This window comes from Capricornis sumatraensis, chromosome X (genome assembly GCF_032405125.1).
Source record: "Capricornis sumatraensis isolate serow.1 chromosome X, serow.2, whole genome shotgun sequence".
NCBI classification, from domain to species: domain Eukaryota; kingdom Metazoa; phylum Chordata; class Mammalia; order Artiodactyla; family Bovidae; genus Capricornis; species Capricornis sumatraensis.
In genome coordinates this window covers 102,742,140-102,765,746 of record NC_091092.1, presented here as the reverse complement: position 1 = coordinate 102,765,746, position 23,607 = coordinate 102,742,140, and the positions used below count along the sequence as shown (strand labels likewise).

Below are 23,607 nucleotides of genomic sequence, written 5' to 3'. Positions count from 1 at the left end.
ACAAATGGCAAATCTTTATTCTTTTTATGGCTGAGTAATATATTCCATTGTATATACACTGCGCACACCCCACGTCGTCTTTATCCATTCATCTGTTGATGGACACTTAGATTGCTTCCTCCCATATCTTGGTAATTGTGAATAATGCTGGTATGAACATTGAGGTGCATGTGTCTGTCCAAATTAGGGTTTTCATTTTCTTCAAGTATATACCCAGCACTGGAATCGTTGAATCCCTGTTTGCAGATGACATGATACTATTTTTAGAAAACCTTAAAAGCCCCACCAAAAAAAAAATAGTAGAATAAGTGAATTCAGTAAAGTTGTGAGATATAAGATTGATATACAGAAATCTGTTGCATTTCTATATGCTAATAAGAAACTATCAGAGAAATCAAGAAAGGAATCACATGAAAAAAAAAATACGTAGCAATAAATTTAACCGAGGAAATGAAAGACCTATACTCTGAAGATTATAAGACATTGATAAAAGGAAGTTGTAATATGATATGAAGAAATGGAAAGTTATGCTGTGTTCATGGATTGGAAGAATTAATATTGTTAAAATGTTCATACCCAAAGCAATCTACAGATTTAATGCAATTGCTGTCAAAATACTTGTGACATTCTTCACAGAACTAGAACAAATAATCCTAAAATTGGTATGGAACCACGAGAAACCCCAGATAGTCTTTCAATTATTTATTTTGGCCTTGCTGAGCAGCTTGTGAGATCTTAGTTTCCTAACCAGAAAATGAACCTGGACTCTCAACAGTGAAGAGGCAGAGTCCTGACCACTGGACCACCAGGGAAGTCGCTCTTTCAATTATTTTTAACCTGTTAAACACTCCATATGAATCTCTTACTACCTCATATAGACACAGGTGGTAATAAAAAAGATGTACAGTTGACCCATGTACAACACAGGTTTGAACTGCTCGAGTCTGCTTATACATGGATTGTTCAATGAGCACTGCAGTACTACACCATCCTAAATTGATTGGAACCACAGATACTCAGGGCCAACTGTAAAGCTATATGCAGATTTTCAACTGCATGGAATGTCTATCTTAACACTCCTGCTGTTCAGGGGTCACCTATAACTGATTTACCCTGTTGCCAGCCTCTCTTCCCACCTTAACAGTCGTAACCTCCAATTCTGATCTCATTTTGATTGTTTTCATCTTGATGGCATTCTTGATCCATTTTAGCAAAGGTTCTCAAGACATGCCAGAATTCAGTGTCTGTTTCTGAGAAGTCAAAATTACGCATTTGAATTCTTTTACATGCCTCATAAGTGATGGTTTTCTAAGTTAACAATAGAAGATACAAGGTTCAGGAATACAAATTTTCTGTTTTAGGAATGGCTTAGGTCTTAGGGAGATTAGAATATTGATTATATATGTGATATAATAATCACATGTAATTGAGATAATAACATAATTATTTTAGGTGTGATGATACTTACGATTATGTTGAAAACAACCCTCTCAAAAGTAATTGTCATTTACAAATGATTTTATATAGTATTTAGGATTTGCTTCAAAATAATCCTGGGGTAGGGAGAGGATAGAAAGTGAGAGGGAGTGGTTAGCCAAGATAATTTTGGTCGTTTTGTTCATAATTGTTAAAGCAACACAGTGGGTAATACTATTCTCTCCATTGTCATATATGTTAGAAATTTTCATTAAAAAAGATAATGAATAAAAGTAAAGCCTAAGTCTTAAATTGTTGTTTATTGAAAGTAACATACTTACTAGGATTTCTAAACAGTGGTGTTCTTCTTAAGATAGAAACAAATTTTTATTGTAATCCCTGACACAGGAGCTTATTAATGAGGTAAACAGAAAATATAAATGTTTCCCTCTTTCACTTTTCTCTTTTATTCAGAAAATGTGCTACTGTGGATACGAAGGTACATAATAACCTCTAATCTCAAGGAGCTCACAGTCAGCAGGACACTAAAGGCAAACTTAGTAAAACAGACTTGTCTTAAATACTGTTGTAGAAACACTTGGAGCATAAAGAGGAGGTAGAACTTGTAAAACAGTCAGAATTGCCTGGCTAATGACTTTAATGTTTTTTCTTTATGAACTTAAGTGTGACGCTCTAGTGCCTTTTATACATATTCTGTTACTGATATTCCTTAGTTTTTCTCCTTTTTTAAGAAGAATTTGATGACCAGGTGAATGGGGAGCAGGGTCTGCCCAGGAGAACGAATGTGGAGTACTTTACTGAGTTTCTGGATAGAATTGAAATGAGTCAGTTGGGTTGATCACTCACTCACCTCTACAAGTTATGCTGAATGCAGTTGTAGAGACACAAGTCAGATTGATCTAAAAGGGATTTACAGAAGGATACGTGGCCCTCCACTGCACAAGGAAAAGAGAAAGCCCACATTATTGGTAATGCAAAGAACTTTTTGTGTAAGCCACATAGGTTCTACAGTGTATTTACAGAAGGCATGTCATCCTGGGGGAGTGGGGGTGAATGAGGGGCAAATGATTGGATCTGGGTATGTACACAGTATTAAAATGTTTGACTTTTTTCAGGTCAACCAAGTGACTCATGATCAAGCAGTGGTGCTACAAAGTGCCCTTCAGAGCATTCCCAATCCATCATCTGAATGCATGCTTAGAAATGTGTCAATTCGTCTTGCTCAGCAAATATCTGATGAGGTTAGTGTTAAACTTGTAAGGTTCTCAAATTCCGGAAGGTTCATTTCTTTCATTTTTGACCCTCTGTTAATGTAGAAATAACCCTTATCACATTTGGGGGCTTCCTTTTCCTAGACCCACTCACTCAAATCACCAAGTCAGTCTAGATAAAGTTCCCTTAACATGAATTGTGTCTAATGTTAATATTAGTTCTTTTTGGTTTTAATCGCCTTTAAGGGGCTTCCCAGGTGGCTCAGTGGTTAAAAAAAAAAAAAAATCCACCTGCAAATGCAAGAGATGTAAGAGATGTGGGTTTGATCCCGAGGCTGGGAAGATCCCCTGGAGGAGGAAGTGGCAACCCACTCCAGTGTTCTTGTCTGGGAAATCCCACAGATAGAGGAGCCTGGTTGGCTACAGTCCATGGGGTCCCAAAGAGTTGGCCACAGCTGAGCAACTGAACACACAACTGAGCAACTGAACACACATAATACATGATGTACAATGAATAGCATCTTTTAAAGTATATACTTCAGTAAAATCTAACAAATACATGTTTGTGTCACACCTCCACTGTAGTCAAGACACAGAACATCTCTGTCCCTCTTTCTATATGTCCCTTTGCAGTCACTGCTTCCTCTGGCCTCAGATAACCACTCATCTTTTCTTACTGTATAGTAGTTTGCACTTTGTAGAATTTTACACAAGTGGAATCTTACAGTTTGTGTTCTTTTATGTCTAGCTTCTTTCACTCAGAATAATGGCTTTGAGCATTATCTGAGTGGTGTGGACCATTAGTCCATTCCTTTTTATTGCTGAGTATTATATCCCATTATGAATATTCCACATTGTGTTTGGACATTTGGATTGTTTCTCTTTCTTCGCTCTGAATAAAGCTCCTGTGAACATTCTGTGCAAGTGATTGTGTGGACGTAAGTTTTTATTTCTCCTGGGTGAAAAACTAGGAGTGGAATGGTTAAGTCACGTCTGTAGTCTTTTTCAGATTCTTCTGAAAGTAGTGTAGAGCCAGATAATAACAGCAGACTTCATGGTATTGCTTTTAAACAAAATAATCAACTGTTCTAATTACTCATTGTCTTGCAGGCTTCAAGATATATGCCTGATATTTGTGTAATTAGAGCTATCCAGAAAATCATCTGGGCATCAGGATGTGGGGCATTACAGCTAGTATTTAGCCCAAATGAAGAAATCACTAAAATTTATGAGAAGGTAAGAATTACACAGAAACATAATACTTTAAAGTAAATGCTATTTAATTGTGCATGAGGCTGAATTATTATGTCTGCCATCTTTAAAAGTAAAACCAGTTGCATTTTAATGGTTGAAAATAAACTGGTAGCCATAGTTACGGTGAGGATATAGTAAAATTTAACTTTGAAAATAAAGTACTTCAAATTTGTGCCACAAGGCTTTTTCTTAAATATCTTTTTCTGCTTCTCACTATGGTCAGATATAATTGTTTCATACTGAATTTGCTTTCTCCTATTCTCTTTATTCTTCTTTCATTATCTTTCTGTCTTGTGTAGATTTTAGTTTAGGTGGCTGTCAGTTGGGATACCATGGCATTAAGTATTTTTGATTATTTTAAAGCAGTCAAGAATATCAGCCAGTTCGGTATCATCCTTGATCTCCCATTAGATTAATCAAGTTATTTAAAGAAGAGAGACTGACTCTGACTTTCTGTTATATATACCTGCCCTTGATAACCACTGCCGCATATATAGAACGGGAAATTAAATTGTAGGACCTTCCCTTTAATGGCCAACATAACCCTGATTTGCCTGGGATATGTTTTGATGTCCTGTTGTATGTCTGGTGTGGTGGTGTTTATTCATTTAGCAAATATTTGAATGCCTGTTCTTTTGCCAACATGTCCTAGAAATACTGCTTATTGATAAATCCAGGTTAGAATTTATTAGCTACCTACTGAAGCATATTTTAGTTTATAAAACCTTCAAATCCTTCCTGAACAGTGGTCTGAGACCACTGCTTTTGAATAAAATAGCACTGTAGGTAAGCTACATGATGGAAGTAGTCAGTTGAGTAGTCTGGCTGCAGTGCCAGAATGATTCTTGAGGAAGGAACAGTTGTTGGTGCCGAAGTACACAACTCAGAAGGTCTCTAGGAGCCTCAGGGGCAAAGAAGCAGGTAGTATGCTCAGTGTACTCCTGCAGCTCTCCTTGGGATGTAGCAGAAGAATAGGATTAGACTTCATCTTCTATTTATAGTCATTTCTGTACTATTCCAAAAGGGCCTTAGGAGTTGTAGGTAAAGAGGCTGAGGCCAAGTGGTTTAAGTGAGTAGGTATGTATTAAGCATTAACTTGAAGTTGTATGAGATTTTTCTTAAATGCATCTCTAGGTAATTTGTCCCTGACTATAATTTTACAGACCAATGCAGGCAATGAGCCAGATTTGGAGGATGAACAGGTTTGCTGTGAAGCAATGGAAGTGATGACATTATGTTTTGCCTTGATTCCAACAGCCTTAGATACTCTTAGTAAAGAAAAGGCTTGGCAGACATTCATTATTGATTTACTATTGCACTGTCACAGCAAGTAAGTATCTTTTTAATTGTAAGAGATTTGATCTTAATTTTTGAAGCAGAAATGAATTAATTTATGTTGGCAGAATTTATCCCGGAAATCAAATGTTTATTATCTCTATAGCACGTTAATATTGAGGAAATTTTTATTAAACTGTGGTTTTGCTTAGATTTTCTGTAATTCCAGAATTTAGTTTCACCTAAGAGGTATGTATTTTAGTCCATTTAAAAAATGTGGTTTACAGGATTTAAAGAAATAGGACATTGGCTACCTTTCTTGCATACCTAGAAGGCAAGTGTTTTTTTAGTGAAATTGTTAAGTCAGTACGAAATTCACAAGGTGTGGTTATGGTAAGAACTTTTACATTATACACCGAGAATAAAGGCCAATTATAAAGTCCTAGCTTTTCATTTTAAGAGCATTTAATTAATGACGTTGATTGTGCTTTGGGCTTCTTTTTGTGCAAGTCAATCAAATTTGTAGAAAATGTCAGTTTTCCATCCTCTTATGTCAGTCTAATCTTGACCTTCATAAGGTAACTTTTTAAACTTGAGCTCTAATCAGTATTACTGTCATATGTAACTTAGCTACCGGGGATATAGCAGTAAATAAAACAGGCAAAACGTCAGTCTTTTTTTAAAAAAAAAAAGTCAGTCTTCTTGGAGTCTGTACTAAAAGGGAGATGAGGAGTGGGGAGGGAAGACATGGGAAAATATATGGTATGTTATAATAATAAATGCTATTGAGAGAAAGCAGGAATTAGGGATAAGGGGTGGGGAGGCGGTCAGTGGAGTTCAGTTTTATGTAGGATGATCAGAGAAGGCTTCCCTGAGAAGGAGACCTTTTAAACAAAGCTCTGAAAAGAGTGACATAGTGATCTATGGAGGAAGTGTGTTGGATTTTGGGGTGGGATTTTTGTGTGTTTTGTTTTTCCTTTTTATTTTCTTCAGCTTTATTGAGATGTAGTCAACATAACTGTGTAAGTTTAAGGTGTACAAAGTATCAGTTTGAGACACTCATATCTTGCAATATGGTTACCACCATAGCCTTAGGTTAGCTAACACCTCCATCATATCTTATTTAAAATTTTATGTTTTATGTGAAAAATATATTTTGGTTATGTGACCAAATATATATATATATATATATAATGTTTGCTTTTTAATTAAGGTATAGCTGCTTTACAGTGTTTTCAGGTGTATAGCAAAGTGATTGAGTTATATATATATTTTTTTCAGATTCTTTTCCATCATAGGTTATTACAAGATACTGGATATAGTTTCGTGTGCTATATAGTAGGTCCTTTATATTTAGTAGTCTCTTAATCCCAAATTCCACGTTTATCCCTCCCCCTACCGCCTTGGGGAAAGTGTGCTTTAAGCAGAAAGAAACAACAGATGCAAATATCCCAAGGCAGGAACAATATGGAGGAGACGAGGATTACTGGAACAGCAGAGGCAGGGGAGTCGTAGGAGGTGAGGCCAGAGAGGCAACAAACAGCCTGTGAGGATTTTATAGATGATTGTAAGGACATTTACTTTTATGTGTGATGGGTATCCGTTGGAGGGTTTGTTTTCCATTTGGGTTGGGTTTTTTTGTTTGTTCGTTTTTGGCCACTCCGCTGGGCATGTGGGATCTTAGTTCCCTGACTAGAGATTAAAACCTGTGCCCCCTTCATTGGGAGCACAGAGTCTTAACCCCTGGACCGTGAGGGAAGGCCCCTAGTGGAGGGTTTTGAGCAAAGGAATGATGTGCCCTGGGTTAACATTTAAGTTTATTCTGGTTGCTTTATTGAGAATAAGTTATAGAGTGGCAGGAAATGCACTTGGACTACTTCATTAGTCCGAATAAAAGATAGAGAGTCTGGAAGTACAGCAATAGTAGAAGTGAGAAATAATCAGAAGTCTGTATGTGTGAGGGAGTGTTCATTAGGAACTGGCAAGCATCAACTCTTTATAGATCCTCATGCTCTTTGGGCTGCATACCTAACTTCAAAAAAGATAAATAAATAAACTGGGACAGTATGAATGACACTTATCTTTGTAAAAGTTACAGACCCTCTACCCCCAAAACTAAGTACTCTTGGTATTGATTTATTTGAGTTTCACAAGACTCAACCGACAAAGCTTCTAAAGGTCCCTCTGGTTTATAGGACCATGTACGGGTTCAGAAACCCAAAAAATATCCAGGAGGGAGGTTAGTACACAGAATGTACACTTTCAGCTTCTTATATTGAATTTAAAAATTGGTTCTAAGCTGTCTATCAGCTAGCACATTGACAGAAACATACTTATTCACAAAATGTAGTTGGTAATGTCTGAAATGCACAAATGTTTTGTCAGGAGATACTTTTTGAGCATCTTCCATATGTCAGAAGTTGCTTTAGGTACCAGGAACTCATGTAACAATGAAGCAAAGCCCTGCCCTTGAAATAGCTTACTGTCTAATGGAGACAGACCTCCATCTTGTAAACCAACAGTACTTATACATCTGGTAACTAGTTCTTAGCACTTGATACATGCCAGACATGATTCTTCATTCTGGAGGCACAGAAGTAAACTAAATGAATGATGTCTTTGCCCTCTTGAAGCGTTTATTCTAGTGATAGCTATATAGGATACATATTTTTTAAGAGATCCATGATGCTTAGGTAAAACTCCCAGTACTGGGACCAGAGAAGTTTTTCCCGTGCGTAATCATAGAACATTGTGTAATATAGTTGTCCTCAGTCTTCAGCACACGTTGGAATCACCCAAAGGGTTTATTAAAACATGGGTTGCTGGGACCTGAGAAACCACAGAGCAAGTTCTCAGATGCTGCTGATCTGAGTAATATGCTTTGAGATAAAAATTCTGTGGCATGCCCAGAAGATGCATAAGGCTTACCATACAACTCTTGTATCTAGAGGAACATTTCCAGCCTGTTCCAAGAAAGAGGGTGTGAGAGGGTATCCCTCAAACTCCCTTGGTGACATTTTGACATTTTAGTTCTTGACACAGAGCCTAAGTTCATCTATGAAATGTTGCTGCTTAAAGGGGTGTTACATATTCTTGTATTTTTACTTTGAATTTACCAACCCCTTAACACCGTTCCCCAATCCCAAGAGACAGTGTTGGAAGTTTTTTTTCCCTTTTTTTTCATGAAGATGATATATTGAATGTGAAAAATTTTTATTTCAGAACTGTTCGCCAGGTGGCACAGGAGCAGTTCTTTTTAATGTGCACCAGATGTTGCATGGGACACAGGCCTCTACTTTTCTTCATTACTCTGCTCTTCACCGTTTTGGGGGTGAGACATTTTAAAAATATGCTTATCATTGTGATTCATTCTTACACAAGGAACAGTCAAGAATTTATGGCTTATATTAAAGTTAGAGCAGTCTATATTTATTTACTAAATATTAGTAATTGCCCATACTGTCTTAGTCATCTACTCTAGTTAACTCTGGGTTTTTTAAAAGTGGATTCTGAGGATGGACTTGTAAATTAATATTATTCAACTTTATTGTTTCAGAGCACAGCCAGAGAGAGAGCTAAACATTCAGGCGACTACTTTACTCTTTTAAGGCACCTTCTTAATTATGCCTACAATAGTAATATTAACATACCCAACGCAGAAGTTCTTCTCAATAACGAAATTGATTGGCTTAAGAGAATCAGGGTAAGTTGCATTTAATACTGTGTTTATCGTCTCAATAAATAGAATGTTTTATTCTTAGTTTATAGTCTTTGAGCAATTTGATTTAAAGAACCAAAGAATGTACTCTGTGTTGTTGGATATCCCTAACTCATGATTCACTGAATGAATGCATAACTAGTTTTGTCAAATGCTTTGTTTTACATAAGACTCAAAACACTGATATGCAGCTTCTTCCATTTTAGAATCTTAGGCCCATTTGCAAATTTTCATCTTTTGAAATGTTTTTATCAAAAAATCAGTGATAGGTCAGCACTTAATATAACTTTATTAACATCTGATACTTAGTTGTAGAAGAATTTATTTCTAAAGAGATTGGTAGCTAATAGCCTTCCGATTAACATTTCTTGAAATTAACATTTCTTCCTGGTTTGGGAAGCCTACTTATGAAAGTTCTGGAGAGGAGAAAAATTGCTTAGAATAGAAAGGCTTGAGGGAATTGTCTCTGTCCAGCTCTCTCTCGTTCTGACTTCTCTTTCCCTCTTTACCACCCTTTCATAATTTAGGCATTTGATATTTTTCTTTGGCAGGATGATGTTAAGAGAACAGGTGAAACTGGTATTGAAGAGACGATCTTGGAAGGTCATCTTGGGGTAACAAAAGAATTACTGGCTTTTCAAACCCCTGAGAAAAAGTATCATATTGGTTGTGAAAAAGGAGGTGCTAATCTCATTAAGGTAAGTTATGTCATCTTGGTCCTAGGCTGAATATCATAACCTTCTGAATGTTTATTAGCAAATCTGTCTGGTTAATTTATGGTATCATTAGTCTTTGGTGTATTATCTTGTCCTATTCTCTTTTCTACTTTTAAAAAATATAGAGGTTACAGTAGTGTTTTAAATATTGCTTCTAAATTTTTTACATAAATAAAATTTCAGTACTGTGTAAGTAAGCACTATTTAATTTTTCTATTTAGAAACTCTGAACTTTCCACTTCATCAGACTATGTAAAATGAGACAGATCTCTGTTATGTAAGGCTGTGCATATTTCTTTCTTTTTTTTAGTATTTATTTATTTGGCTGCACTGGGTCTTAGCTGTGGCGTGCAGGGTATTTAGTGGCAGTGTGTGGGGTCTAGTGCCCTGACCAAGGATCAAAACCTGGCCCCCAGCATTTGGAGTGTGGAGTCTTAGCCACTGGACCACCAGGAAAGTCCCAATACTGTGCATATTTCTGTAATGAGCTTTTTCACATACGTGGTAATGCAAGGAAACAAAAGTACCACTTTAGGACATTTTCTTCTAATTCAAAATGAGTTTTGGTATACATGTGATTAAGAGAGTAAATTTACTTAATGTGGATTGTAAGTGGTACAGTCAGCTTGTTCTTGATACTTAACATAGTTTTTAACCTGACAAATTAGATTTGTTTGTTAATTGTAGGAAAGTGTTTTGAAGTAGGAATCTTTTTATTAGAAAATCCAGGTAAGTTAGCAGAAATGTAATGAGATCTTGTGTTCTGACTAGTAATTTAACAATATTTCCTGCCAAGAGATTTCTTTAAGAAACACATGCACACAAAAATAACTATATTTTTTATATAAATACATACCACTGCTAATACATAATCTTTTTTCAACTTTGTAGGAATTAATTGATGATTTCATCTTCCCTGCGTCCAATGTTTACCTGCAGTATATGAGAAATGGAGAACTGCCAGCCGAACAGGCTATTCCAGTCTGTGGTTCACCAGCTACCATTAATGCAGGCTTTGAGTTACTTGTAGCATTAGCTGTTGGCTGTGTGAGGAACCTCAAACAGATAGTAGATTCTTTGACTGAAATGTACTACATTGGGACAGCAATAACTAGTAAGTATTTTAAAATACGAAGTTCTGATGACAGATAATTCTCTAATGTGTTCAAATTCTTTTCCTTTTAGTAAATATCTTCAACTCAGTGTTTTCCTTTCTTTTAGCAACTAGTTTAACACCATTACAAGTGCGTCTTAATGTAGGAAAGTTTTCAGATGTTTGTAAAATGTCTTCCTGTGAGTGGTACAATTATTTAGCAACAAAATTTGATTTGAGTCAAATCTGGACTAAAATCCAAACTTGAGTAATAAATGGTGGTTTAGTCGCTAAGTCATGTCTGACTTTTGTGACCCCATGGACTGTAGCCTGCCAGGCTCCTGTATCCACGGGCTTTTCCAGGCAAGAATACTGAAGTGGGTTGCCATTTCCTTTTCCAGGAGGGAATAAATAGTCAATAGATTTCAGAGTTGAACAATGTAAAAATTCAAATTACATGTATTGAAAAACCTTTCAGGCCCTTACTTAAAAGCTCTTCAATGTTATTTTCAAATGAATTCTGAGAAATCTGGTTTTAAAGACTAGGATGTGAGAAGATAACATTCTAGTGCCCTTGATCCTCAGTTAATGCTCACATGAAGCCCATGGAACAGACTGTAGACTCCAGATCTCACTGATACAGAACTGAAACTCAGGGGATGAGGGCGATATAAAAATGACTGACACAACAGACATAAGAAAGCAAACCACAATGGAGGCTGTTCTGTTTTAGAAGAAAACCAAAGCTTAAGAATATAATTGATTATAGGCAGTCTTCAAGAACATCTCAAATTATTTTGTGATATGTTATATTTTAGAATATCAGGATGTTTTTAATAATATTTTAGGAGATTCTGATTAAACTGCTTAAAAGATCAGATAGTTATCCTATCAAAATCTATATACAGTAGGATGGGGGTTTTTGTTTTCTTTTTGTTTTTTTTTTTAACAATTCCACACTTTAGTTTTCAATAAGTTTAAACCCTCAAGAGATACAGCAGAATTCCACAGGAACCAAGCCACTGTTTCCATAGACACAAGTTATCTTTTCCCCAGATTCTTGCAGTTTTGTTCAGTTTAGCGCCAGGAGTCACTGTTCTTTGCTTTGTACACGTGAGCACATCTCTTGCCCAAATTTCGGTTTCATCTTGGGCATAAACACTTCCAGTTTTCAGAAGAGGAACCAAGTGCTCCCTCTGGTTTCACAGGACCCTGCTTATAGCCACCAAAAGTGGAGCCTTGGACCATAGCCTTCCAGACCTGTTTGTTTTAGAAGTCCTGTTCACAGCACTCCTCCACAGGTTCCAACATGGCAGAAAGAGAAAGCCCACTTGTTTTTATGTAGTACATTTGCACGGTAAAAATTTCAAGTACCAAAGAACGGTATATTCTGCAAACTGTTCCCTGCCCATTCCAGGCCCGGAGTCCCCTTTAACAGCTGTAACCATCGTCTTCAGCCCGTCTGTCCTCCCAGCATCTCTGTGTGCAGAATCCGCACGCAAAATCTTGCTCTGTTTGTTTAGTTTTTAACCACACATTGTGATACAGTGCACAGTGTTTTGTTCTCCCCTTAACATATCTGACTATTTCCTATCAACACATAGATATTTACCTGAATCCACTTATTAGCTATATATCTTTCAGTTCAGTGTACTATAATTTCTTAAACTGGTCTTATAGGCAGTGATGATATTTGCATTGTTTTCAGGTTTATACTAGGTAGTAGGAGATGTTCATTGATGTACAGTTCTCACAGAACTCAAATCCACTGTCTCCTTTGCTCCTCAAAATAACATTGTAGTTATAGGCAAGGCAAATGTTACTCTTATTACAACACTACTTAGGAAGGAAACAGAGGCTTAGCTGAAGATAAAAGAGTTGTTAGGTATCAGAACCTGGCTATCAACCCAGGTAATATCTTAGGATTATTTAAAACTGAGTAAGCTATAATATATTTATATATTTTATATAATACTTCATGCCAGAATGAGTTTGAAGGCACTTTAAAAAAACATACAAAAGTAGAAAAAGTTAAAGTTCATAATGACTAAACTATAATAAAGTTAAAAGTAAATGTAGAAAATAGCCTTGTGCCATCTTATGGGACTACTGAGACTGCCATAGAAGCAACCTCAGATAAAACTCGGGTTCACAGACCCTGGGGCAAGAATGTATACAGAGGTACCTGTGGCCATACATCTTAGGTTTGTTGAGACTGAAATGTATGCTTAGAGCACCGCTTCAGGTCACCGTAACAATGGTGGAATTGTTGGTGATGTTAATTTATCAACTGGATAAAGTATAAAGTGGGCAAAATATTTGAATTCACACTACAAGAATCTCTTGTCTTCTCTCAGCTTGTGAAGCACTTACTGAGTGGGAATATCTACCGCCTGTTGGACCCCGCCCACCAAAAGGATTTGTGGGGCTGAAAAACGCTGGTGCTACTTGTTACATGAACTCTGTGATTCAGCAGCTCTACATGATTCCGTCCATTAGGAATGGTATTCTTGCAATTGAAGGCACAGGTAGTGATGTAGACGATGATTTATCTGGGGATGAGAAGCAGGACAATGAGGTAAATTTTATTTAGCATTTTGTCTTCTGTGTTCGAAGTTCTGATTCCAAATAACTGTTGTTCTCTCTTAGAGAGGTACTTTCGTTGGACCTGTTGGCATATATTTGAAAGTAAAGCTAGAACCTCCCAGTGTAGACCGCTACCTCGACATAGTGCTCACTGCCTATGAGACTTTCAGCTACAGCTGATTTTTATGATAGTTAATATTTTTAAAGCAACAGTTAATGTACTCACTTTTGGAGGTTTGGTTTAATTTAGAGTTTGTATGATGATAAAAACCTTCATCTTTAATAATAGTTTAATTACAGTTTTACTTTCCTGTTTGATATTTTAATTATGTATCTCCACTTATGCTGTTATATACTATGCCAGTTTCATTACCTATGCTTACTTTTTGATTACTTTTGCCCTTCTCCCAGATCATAACTTGTTTTACTTAGGAAATAAGCTTCTTTCTACCTGTGACAAAATTTAGGCTCCTGCCAAGTATCCAATGCAGAAATAAAGCTGTGAATAAATTAGATAGTGGTGGATCAGAGTTGACCTAACTATGGCATAGTTCTTTAAAGAAGAGACTGTGGTCATGTTTGTGTTCACCCTGTATCTCCTTGTTTTTATTTGACCTTTTCCCATTCATGGTGTTGGTGAGAGCCGAGAAGAGAAGCTAGAGCGTGCTGTTTGTAGCAAATATCTTAAATGGTTCTTTACTCATTCCATCTCTTCAGTCACCAAACTCTTTGCTCTGAGTAGCTGAATCATTTACAGGGAGGGCTTCTGAAACATACACTTGGCTCAACTCTTCCCCAGGTTTGCTTTTTTCACCTGTGTGCTTTTTTTCTTTCACTAAACTAAGTTTCTCTTGAGCAGGGACTGGCCATTGTCTATTTCTACATCTAGGTCTCACACCAGTTCCACAGCCAGCATTGTCTTTCCATCTCTATGAATTTGACCATTCTAGGTACCTCATCAAAGTAGATTCGTACCATGTTTATTTTTCTGTGACTGGTTTGTTTGACTTAATGTAATACCCATTTCATAGCATGTTTCAGAATTTCCTTTCTTTCAAAGGCTGAATAATATTCCTTTGAATGTATGTACCACATTTTGTTTGTCCATTTATTCATCAATGGGCACTTGTGTTGTTTCTACTTTTTTCTTTTTTTTTTTTTTTGCCACTCGGCTTGTAGGATCTTAGTCCCCCAACCAGGGATGGAACCTGTGCCCCCTGCATTGGGAGCTTGGTATCTTAACTACTGGATCACCAGGGAAGTCCCTGCTTCCACCTTTTGGCAAATAATGCTGCTCTGAACATGGGTATACAGATATCTCTTTTGAGATCTTTCTTGCAGTTCTTTGGTTGTTGAACCCAGGCATGGAATTGCTGGATCATTTGATAGTTTTATTTTTCTTCAGGAACTGTTTTCTACAGTGGCTACACCATTTTACATTTTCCACCAACAGTGTCCTAGGATTCCAGTTTCTTTGCATAGAGCGCTTTCATTTTTCTGAGGTCCAATATGTCTCTGTTCTTTCATGGCATGTACTTTTGGTATCATATCCAGTAAATCATTGTCAAATCTTATGTCTTGAAGTTTTTGCTCTATGTTTTAAGAGTTTCGTAGTTTTAGCTCTTACATTCAAATCTTTGATCCATATTGAATAACCCTTTGTGTGTAGTATTAGGGGAGAGTCCAACTTCATTCCTTGGCATATGGATATCTAGTTTTTCCAGCACCATTTGTTGAAGAGTACTACTCTCTTAACATGTACATTGTATTGAATGTTTACAAGTCTAAGCAATTTACATACATTATCTCATATCCTCCTCACAATAGCTACATGAAGAGTATGTTCACCCATTTACACATGAGGCACTTAATTGCTCAAAGTCACTTAGCCTTATAAGTAGCAAAGCCTGCATTTGTGTCCAGTACAGCCTAAGTTAGTTACTTCACTGTCCTTTGCTCTATCACCTACCTCTGCAACACATAGTTATTCCCTATGACAACTCTTATGTGAAATGGGTGGGGATAAACACTGATACTGTAAATTAAAATATATGACTTGAACATTAAGTGCTTTGGAAATAAATAGAAATACAAATGATTTGTTCACTAATCATTCAGCATTTGTCTCAACATAATTTTTACTATACTTTGAAGTTCAGTTAGCTCACTAGTGATAATGTTTTGCTTTCCAGAGCAATGTTGATCCCAGAGATGATGTATTTGGATACCCTCAACAATTTGAAGACAAACCAGCATTAAGTAAAACAGAAGACAGAAAAGAGTACAATATTGGTGTTTTGAGACACCTTCAGGTCATCTTTGGTCATTTAGCTGCTTCTCGACTACAGTACTATGTGCCCAGAGGATTTTGGAAACAGTTCAGGTAAATTATGGATGGCTGGTAATTGAGATATTGCTTAAACCTTTATGACCGTCTCATGACACTAACGTTAAACTTCTAAAACCTATACTGGAAAGCACTTTTATGTTTAATAGTTAATTAGTAGTAATAGTCTAACTTAATATTTTATAGTTAGGTTTGTTTTCTCCTTATCCCCAAAGGAAGTAGAAAATGTCTTGGTAAGAGGCAGCATTCTTTAGTCTCTTAAGATGTTAGCGATTTTTTATTTTGAAAGCTTATAATATTTACATACGTAGGGAGAAGAGTATGAACCCTTATGTATTCATCACTCAACTTCAATAATTGTCAACTCATTGCCGTTTAATCTACATTCCCATCTACTTCTTTTTAGAAGCAGATGCATAATTTCACCCAGAAATATTTCAGTGTGTATCTCTAATGTCTTTTTTAACATGACCATGATACTATTATCATGTCTTTAAAAATTCCTTAATATCCTTGTCAATGTTTGATTTTACCCAGTGACCTAATTGGTTTTTTTACTATTAACTTTTTTGAAATCATGACCCAAATGAAGTCCAGATGCTGCAGGTGTTGATATGTGTCTGTAGTCTCTTCTTTTTTCACCCTTGTAGTTATTTGTTGGGGATTAAAAAAACAAGTAGTTAACTCCGTACATTGTCCCATTTGGATTTTATTGAGATCCCTGTGGTGCGTTGTTTTCCTCAGTTCCCTACATGTCATATAAACAGGTAGAGAGAGCTAGAGGCTCGATCAGGTTCTGCTGTTATTTTTTTCTTGTTTTGGAGTGGATAGACAAGGCCTACCTCATAGGTGATAACAGTAAGCTCAGTGAGGAGAAGTATATAATGTCTGTCTGCCTCTTAGGATAACACCCATTGATTATCATTGCCTAAATGCAACATTTCATCAGTACTACAAAATGGTCACATCCTAGTTTTATCATTCTTTCATTTAATAGCCAGAGTAGATCTGTAAAGGAAACATCCCCATAGCAACTTTTTGGCTAGTCTAATATACAATTTTATAGGAAAGGTGTGATAAATACCGGGGTGGGGGGTGGAATTTGTTGTTGTTCAGTTATGTCTTGATCTTATTTCTCTGGCTTCATTTATTTCACCTTTTTTTTTATTACCTCTTGTGTCATGCACTGTACTAAAATACTGTAGTATTATACAACTGTGTATGAAAACACCATAATCCTTTGTAATAGTGTTTTCGTTTCTAAATAGTACTCTTTTTTTTTTTTTTTTTTTTTGCTGTACCAGACGGCTTGTAGGATCTTAGTTCCCCAACCAGGTATTGAACCCAGACCCTTGTCAGTGAAAGCATGGGGTCCTAACCACTGGACCAGCAGGGAATTCCCTTAAATACTACTCCTTAGAAACTAGGCCCCCTATTTAATCCACACTTACTGGCTTGCACACACCCTCCTCTTTCCCAGCTCTGCTTTCACTCTTTCAGTCCCATCACCTGGCAGCACTCTCACCTTCCTCTGACTATTCAAGTTTTCTTTCTTTCTCTAGCTTGTCCCATCTCTGCCATAAGGCTTTTAGTATTTCCGTTCTTTCTCTTCAGATTATTGCTCTTAAACTTCTTGAACTTTTGTCTTAAAATTTGTAATTAGGTTATAATGATCACTCTTCTTGTAATATATTTGCTTTTTTTGGCTTCTCAGTTAATTGTTCCCTATGTTAGTGGAGCTCTCAGTTTGTCCAGACTAGCACTTTTGGATTATCTACACTTTAGACCTGTGATGTACTCTTAAGTACATGTGGGTGAGTTAACCACATTTCACACCCTTAATTTTTTATGTTGAAAAATTTCACACCAGGAGAAAAGGTAAAGTAGTATAGGAATCACCTTTATGATGCATATTCTTCGGCCAGATTTGCCATTTGTTAACATTTTGCCATATTTGCTTATGGGTATACTTGAGTTTCGGTTTTCGTTTATTTTTTCTAAACTAGAGGACAGTTGCAGATATTACTCTTGATCCCCCTCATATGCCTCAAAATGTATCCTCTAAGAATAAGGACATTTTCCTACATAATATTTAATACAATTATCACATGCATGAAATTAGTATTCAGTAATGTCATCAGTATATATTCCAACTTCCCCAAAATAGTCTTTGTAATTTTTTTTTTTCCCAATTTCAGACTGGTATCCTAGAAGGAATCACAAGAATTTGGTTATTAGCTCTTCAGTCATCTCTAATCTCCCTAATTTGTCTTGACTTTTATGGTGCTTTATTGATTTATGTGATTATTTACCCATGATTAGATTCATGTTAAACTTTGTTGGCAAGAAGAAATACCTCTGAATGCAGTGCAATGAGAAGCATATAGTAACATCACCATGGAGTTTTCCTTTGTAGTTTTGTGGTATTTCTTTCCTAGTAAAGTACCACTTTTCCTGTGAATCTTACTTTCTCCTCCACAACAATCAATATATAAAGAGCATCCGTTTTTTTTCGTACTTCCTCATGTAATTGAGGAATAAAATCTCAGTTTATATGTGTTATTTTGGTTGTATTGCTTTTTTCCTGAAAAATATATTGTATTTATTGTTCTGGGAGTGTCTCACATTACACATTTTACTCCATTCATTTCTTAGGCTTTGGGGTGAGCCTGTTAATCTTCGTGAACAACATGATGCTTTAGAATTTTTTAATTCATTGGTGGATAGTTTAGATGAAGCTTTGAAAGCCTTAGGACATCCAGCTATGCTAAGTAAAGTCTTAGGAGGTTCCTTTGCGGATCAGAAGATTTGCCAAGGCTGCCCACATAGGTGAGTACTAATTGCATACTTTATATGTATATTGTAGTGTTTATTATTAAATATGTAAAAAAGTGAAGTATGCTACCACTTACTAAATACCAGAGATGGGATGGATTATATATTGTGCATACCTTACTGTTGGGGGAGGTTGTTTGTTTTCTCATTTTATTACAATGAAGTTTAACAACAGAAAAGTTACATGACCTTTGTGGATCTGTTTGTTTGTTTTTGTCAAATAATACTTGGTTCCTTTAACTCCACCTAAGCTCTTACTAGTTATACTCTTATATGTCCTTATGGATGATCATGCCTAAGAAAATACATGGCATTTTGCATATACACGTATTACTAATGAATTTTTCCTTTATCTTAAAATAGTTAATAATATTGTAAATAAGTTTAGAAGATGACAAGTGTGGGGCACTATTTCCTATACAAATGAAATGCTGACTTTTTAAAAATAGCGTTGATCACTGTCATTGTCTTTAAGGTATGTTTCCCACACAAAGCATTTATAGCAAAAAAATAACTATAAACAAATTTGTTTGGGTTTTTTTTTTTTCTTAAAAGGGAAGTTGATTAAGAACTCTTATTGAAAATAGTTAAAATAACTATTAAAGTTTACTACTGATAGATACACATTTATGACTACTTTATGGAAGTTTTACTTTGGAACTTCTCTTGTATGTCATCAATTAATTAATGTTAGTTGTTGAAGTCCCTTCTCACCAAAATATCACAGTAAGGTAGTATTTTCTACAAGGACACGACTTAGCAGGTGAACAGCAGCAACAAAAGAGCATTATGTATAGTCATAGGTTGTGTGTGTGTGTGTGGTTAGTGGTGGGGTGCTTCATTTTTGAACCATTTTAGAATCATTTCATTTTGGAAATGATTGAGGGAGTGGTAATATTATATATAAATGTTAGGCTATTCATTCTGAATGAGGCCATAAAATCGTTTACACAGACTGGACAACTTTTGCTTCTTTTGAAAGACCTCGTGCATTATTAGGTGGACCATAAAATTGTCGTTTTAACCTCTTGTTTTTATACTGATTAAAAAAATTTTTTCTGGCTATCTCTTTTGGTCAGTTATTCTTGGTTTCTTGTAGCCAGTTTTCAAAATTATTGGGAAATGACGGGTTTTCTTTGCTAAGTGAAAATGTCCAGAGAACATATAATCTTAAGTAAAATTCCTGAAGTTCAAATACCTACTCCACAACTAAACTAGTCCTGTTCCATGCTAGAAGGTTACATAAAGGAGAGTCCTGTGACAGTCTATTTTAGGGTATTTATCTAGAATAACAGTTAACAAACTATGGACTGTAGGTCAAGTCCAGCCCTACATCTGTTTTTGTAAAGTTTTATTGGCACATACCCACTGCTTTACCAACTGTCTGACTGCTCTCACTGTAACAACAGAGTTGTTGCTATAGAGACCTCATGGTCCGGAAAAACTGGTAATACTTGCTCTCTGGCCTTTTACATACAGAAAAACTTTGCTGACTTCTCATTTTTCAGATGACCAGTTTTTTACCTGAAATCATAAAATTGGACTTCTTTTTTCTCAACTATGGGCTGTTCCCTAGTTATCATAACAATTTGCCTAATACTTCATATTCCATTCATGTCACTTACAAATGCCTTTTTCACTAAGTTGAAAAGCCCTTAATATGAGGGACCATCTTAAACTATCCCACAGTGCTTTATACATGGTAGGCACGGCATATATTTGTTCAGTGAATTAATTTAATGGTTGAGAGTGAAATTCTCACATCCCATGTTCTAAATTTATGAGTATGTCTCTTCACAAATCTGAAAATTCCTTTGGTAGAAAGAATATTGCCCAAAGGTGGGATTCTGGCTCCTATTCAGATTGCTTAGCCCATGTTCATTTGTATGTTCAACTTGTGCTTTAGTAATGTTTCCATTATAGAAGAGGAGAAACATTTAGAAATTTAGCTCATTATAATCTAAACAGATGATGACAGAAGGAGCATGGTAGACTATATAGAGATGGAACTGTGAAGCCAGACAGATCTAGCTTCAAAACACCATTTCTCCTGGTAATCTTCACATTCTGAACCCCACTTCCCTCGTCTCTGATGTGGAGATGGTGATAGAAAATATTTGCTGTGAAGACAAAGAACCTGTTATGTATAGTGTGTAAACAATCTAATGTAGTGCCTAGCAGAGGATAAATGGCCCGTAAATGGTAACTGTCATTTATGAGTACATTTTTTAACTTAATGGGTTTTGTGTTCTATTATAAATATTGCAAAAGTAGTTTACATTGAACCCATAACTAAGTAAGATGTTTAGAAAATTAAGGAATAAATTCTCTTTGATCATTTCTTAAATAATATCTTTAGATACGAGTGTGAAGAATCTTTTACGACTTTGAATGTAGACATTAGAAATCACCAAAATCTTCTTGATTCTTTGGAACAATATGTCAAAGGAGATTTATTAGAAGGTGCAAATGCTTATCATTGTGAAAAATGCAATAAAAAGGTATGGATTGCCCAGTTTTGTTTAAAATAATGATGGTTACATATAATGGGTTTGGAAGAATAATTGTTTTCGTTTGTTCTCAAAATTTGCCCTCTTTATTCCCTGCCCTGCTTTGTTAACAGTGGTAGCAGAGAGGTAGTTAAGATAACGGACTTAAAAGGTTTGTCAGGTAAAGAGAAGCTAGTGCCAGAAAGGGCTAGGGAAAACAGGTAAAGATAAGAGTGAATCACTTTAGAGGTCGCAATAGCTTAATACCACAATGTTTTGTCTGCCTTACGCAGGCACCTTTCATCCATATCTGACCAGACTGCTTGAGCTCCGCAAAGCTACAGAACTCATAGAGGGAAACATTGCTCCTCTCACATCCAGAGTTACTAGCCAAGACCGAGAAGTTCGCTGAAACCAAACTATTGATTGCTTTATTTAGCCACATAAGATTTCTTCTACCACCTGTTTTTTTTAAGCCACTTTGATCAAATTTTTTTGACTCACCTGGTATTGGTTTTTGTCTATGGGCATTTAATAGTATCTTTCTGGGCTCCCAAGTCCTCTTACCTCTAAGTCACCTGTATTATTTTGACTTTACATACCACTTGGAGAGGTTTTAAAATCTAAAGGTTGAGATGACCTGTAAAGTCATACCCCCGCCACTCACAGCTCTAAGACTTGAGGCAGGTTACTTAAATCTCTCAACTGCTCCTCATTCTCATGCTTCAGGTTCAGTAGTACCTGCTTGAGAGGGTTGTGAGGATTATACATGTTACTACTGGGGCAGCACTTAGCATATAATTTGGCACCTAACTGCCCAATAAATAGTAGCTGCTATTACTATATTTCTGTAGTTGGCTCACAGCAAACTACACCTTCATTAAAATAATAATAAATATCAAACAGGTAATAATGGTTAGATAATACTGCCAACATAGAAATCAGGCAGTGAGTAAATCACTAATTTTTGCAGTTTGTAGAAAGTGGCATCAGAGTACTTCTGTGTTACTTGTTTTAGTTAACATTAAAACTATAAACTGACAGAGTTGCTCTGATTATGTTCACTGTCACGTTATGTTTACACTTAAATTTTCAGATTAATGTTGAGAATTTAATAATAGTTTTAAAGTTTGATGTGTTTTTTTGCAGTGGATTATAAGAGAACATCTAGTAATTTGTTCTGTTCATTTTAGGTTGATACTGTAAAGCGTTTGCTTATTAAAAAATTGCCTCCTGTTCTTGCTATCCAACTAAAACGATTCGACTATGATTGGGAAAGAGAATGTGCAATCAAGTTTAATGATTATTTTGAATTTCCTCGTGAGCTGGACATGGAACCTTACACAGTCGCAGGTGTTGCCAAGCTGGAAGGAGATAATGTAAACCCAGAGAGTCAGCTGATACAACAGAATGAGCAGTCCGACAATGAGGCAGCAGGAAGCACGAAATACAGGCTTGTGGGGGTGCTTGTACACAGCGGTCAAGCAAGCGGAGGACATTACTATTCTTATATCATTCAAAGGAATGGAGGAGATGGTGAGAGAAACCGTTGGTATAAATTTGATGATGGAGACGTAACTGAATGTAAAATGGATGACGATGAAGAAATGAAAAACCAGTGTTTCGGTGGAGAGTACATGGGAGAAGTATTCGATCACATGATGAAGCGCATGTCATACAGGCGCCAGAAAAGGTGGTGGAATGCTTATATACTTTTTTATGAACGATTGGACACAATTGACCAGGGCGATGAATTGATAAGATACATATCAGAGCTTGCTATCACCGCAAGACCCCATCAGATTATTATGCCATCAGCCATTGAGAGAAGTGTACGGAAACAGAACGTGCAATTCATGCATAACCGAATGCAATACAGTATGGAATATTTTCAGTTTATGAAAAAACTGCTTACATGCAATGGTGTTTACTTAAATCCTCCTCCAGGTAAGCATCAAGAATTTCAAAGCATAGCTCTTCTTGCAGGATTTCTTAGCAGGCATCAACATGCTTGTTTTCTTTCTTTCTGATTGTTTTCAAGTCCTGTTTCAGATGACTATTACCTTTGAGCAGTATATATTATTTGGGTATTTAGAGACAGAGGAGCTTTTGTTTGTTAAAACAATTTGTTTTTATTTACTCAAGCATTAGTTGAAGTGTGCTTTAATGAACAGAATTATTTCATAAGTAGCCTCAGAGGGGCTTTAACATAGTTGGGGCTTGGAAAATTGTAGGTAATGCAGATTTGTATGAAAACAGGGCTTGGGCATACAAATTTGACTTTTTTAATCTGCACTTTATTCATAGGGCAAGATCACCTGTTGCCTGAAGCCGAAGAAATCACAATGATTAGTATTCAGCTTGCCGCTAGGTTCCTCTTTACCACAGGATTTCACACCAAGAAAATAGTCCGTGGCTCCGCCAGTGATTGGTACATTGTTTTGGATTTTCATTCCTATTATTACTGGCATTTAGTTTGGTTCTTTAATATACTGCTTTGTTTTTTCTAAGCCCTAATAATCTTGTTTCAGATTGGGAATGCAGAATTTAAAAAATCTTGGTAGCAGTAGTGAAAAGAAATCATATTTAAGTAATTCCTGAGATTAAATGTGGCCCTTTATTACTCAGGAGCCGGCTTCTGTTATA

General features: G+C 36.2%; 1 protein-coding gene across 4 annotated transcripts in view; it reads left to right on the top strand.

The window, feature by feature from the left end:
* The window catches only part of USP9X (ubiquitin specific peptidase 9 X-linked), an 83,342-nt gene that overhangs the window by 46,387 nt on the left and 13,348 nt on the right, over window positions 1-23,607 (top strand). For all 4 annotated transcript variants that reach the window (XM_068962842.1, XM_068962840.1, XM_068962841.1 and 1 more), the window contains exons 23-35: window positions 2,553-2,678; window positions 3,759-3,884; window positions 5,066-5,232; window positions 8,400-8,508; window positions 8,734-8,880; window positions 9,447-9,593; window positions 10,503-10,725; window positions 13,062-13,282; window positions 15,483-15,673; window positions 18,293-18,466; window positions 20,832-20,973; window positions 22,155-22,908; window positions 23,269-23,392. In XM_068962842.1, the coding sequence (XP_068818943.1) occupies window positions 2,553-2,678; window positions 3,759-3,884; window positions 5,066-5,232; window positions 8,400-8,508; window positions 8,734-8,880; window positions 9,447-9,593; window positions 10,503-10,725; window positions 13,062-13,282; window positions 15,483-15,673; window positions 18,293-18,466; window positions 20,832-20,973; window positions 22,155-22,908; window positions 23,269-23,392 (2,651 nt within the window). The remainder of the gene's footprint in view (window positions 1-2,552; window positions 2,679-3,758; window positions 3,885-5,065; window positions 5,233-8,399; window positions 8,509-8,733; window positions 8,881-9,446; window positions 9,594-10,502; window positions 10,726-13,061; window positions 13,283-15,482; window positions 15,674-18,292; window positions 18,467-20,831; window positions 20,974-22,154; window positions 22,909-23,268; window positions 23,393-23,607) is intronic.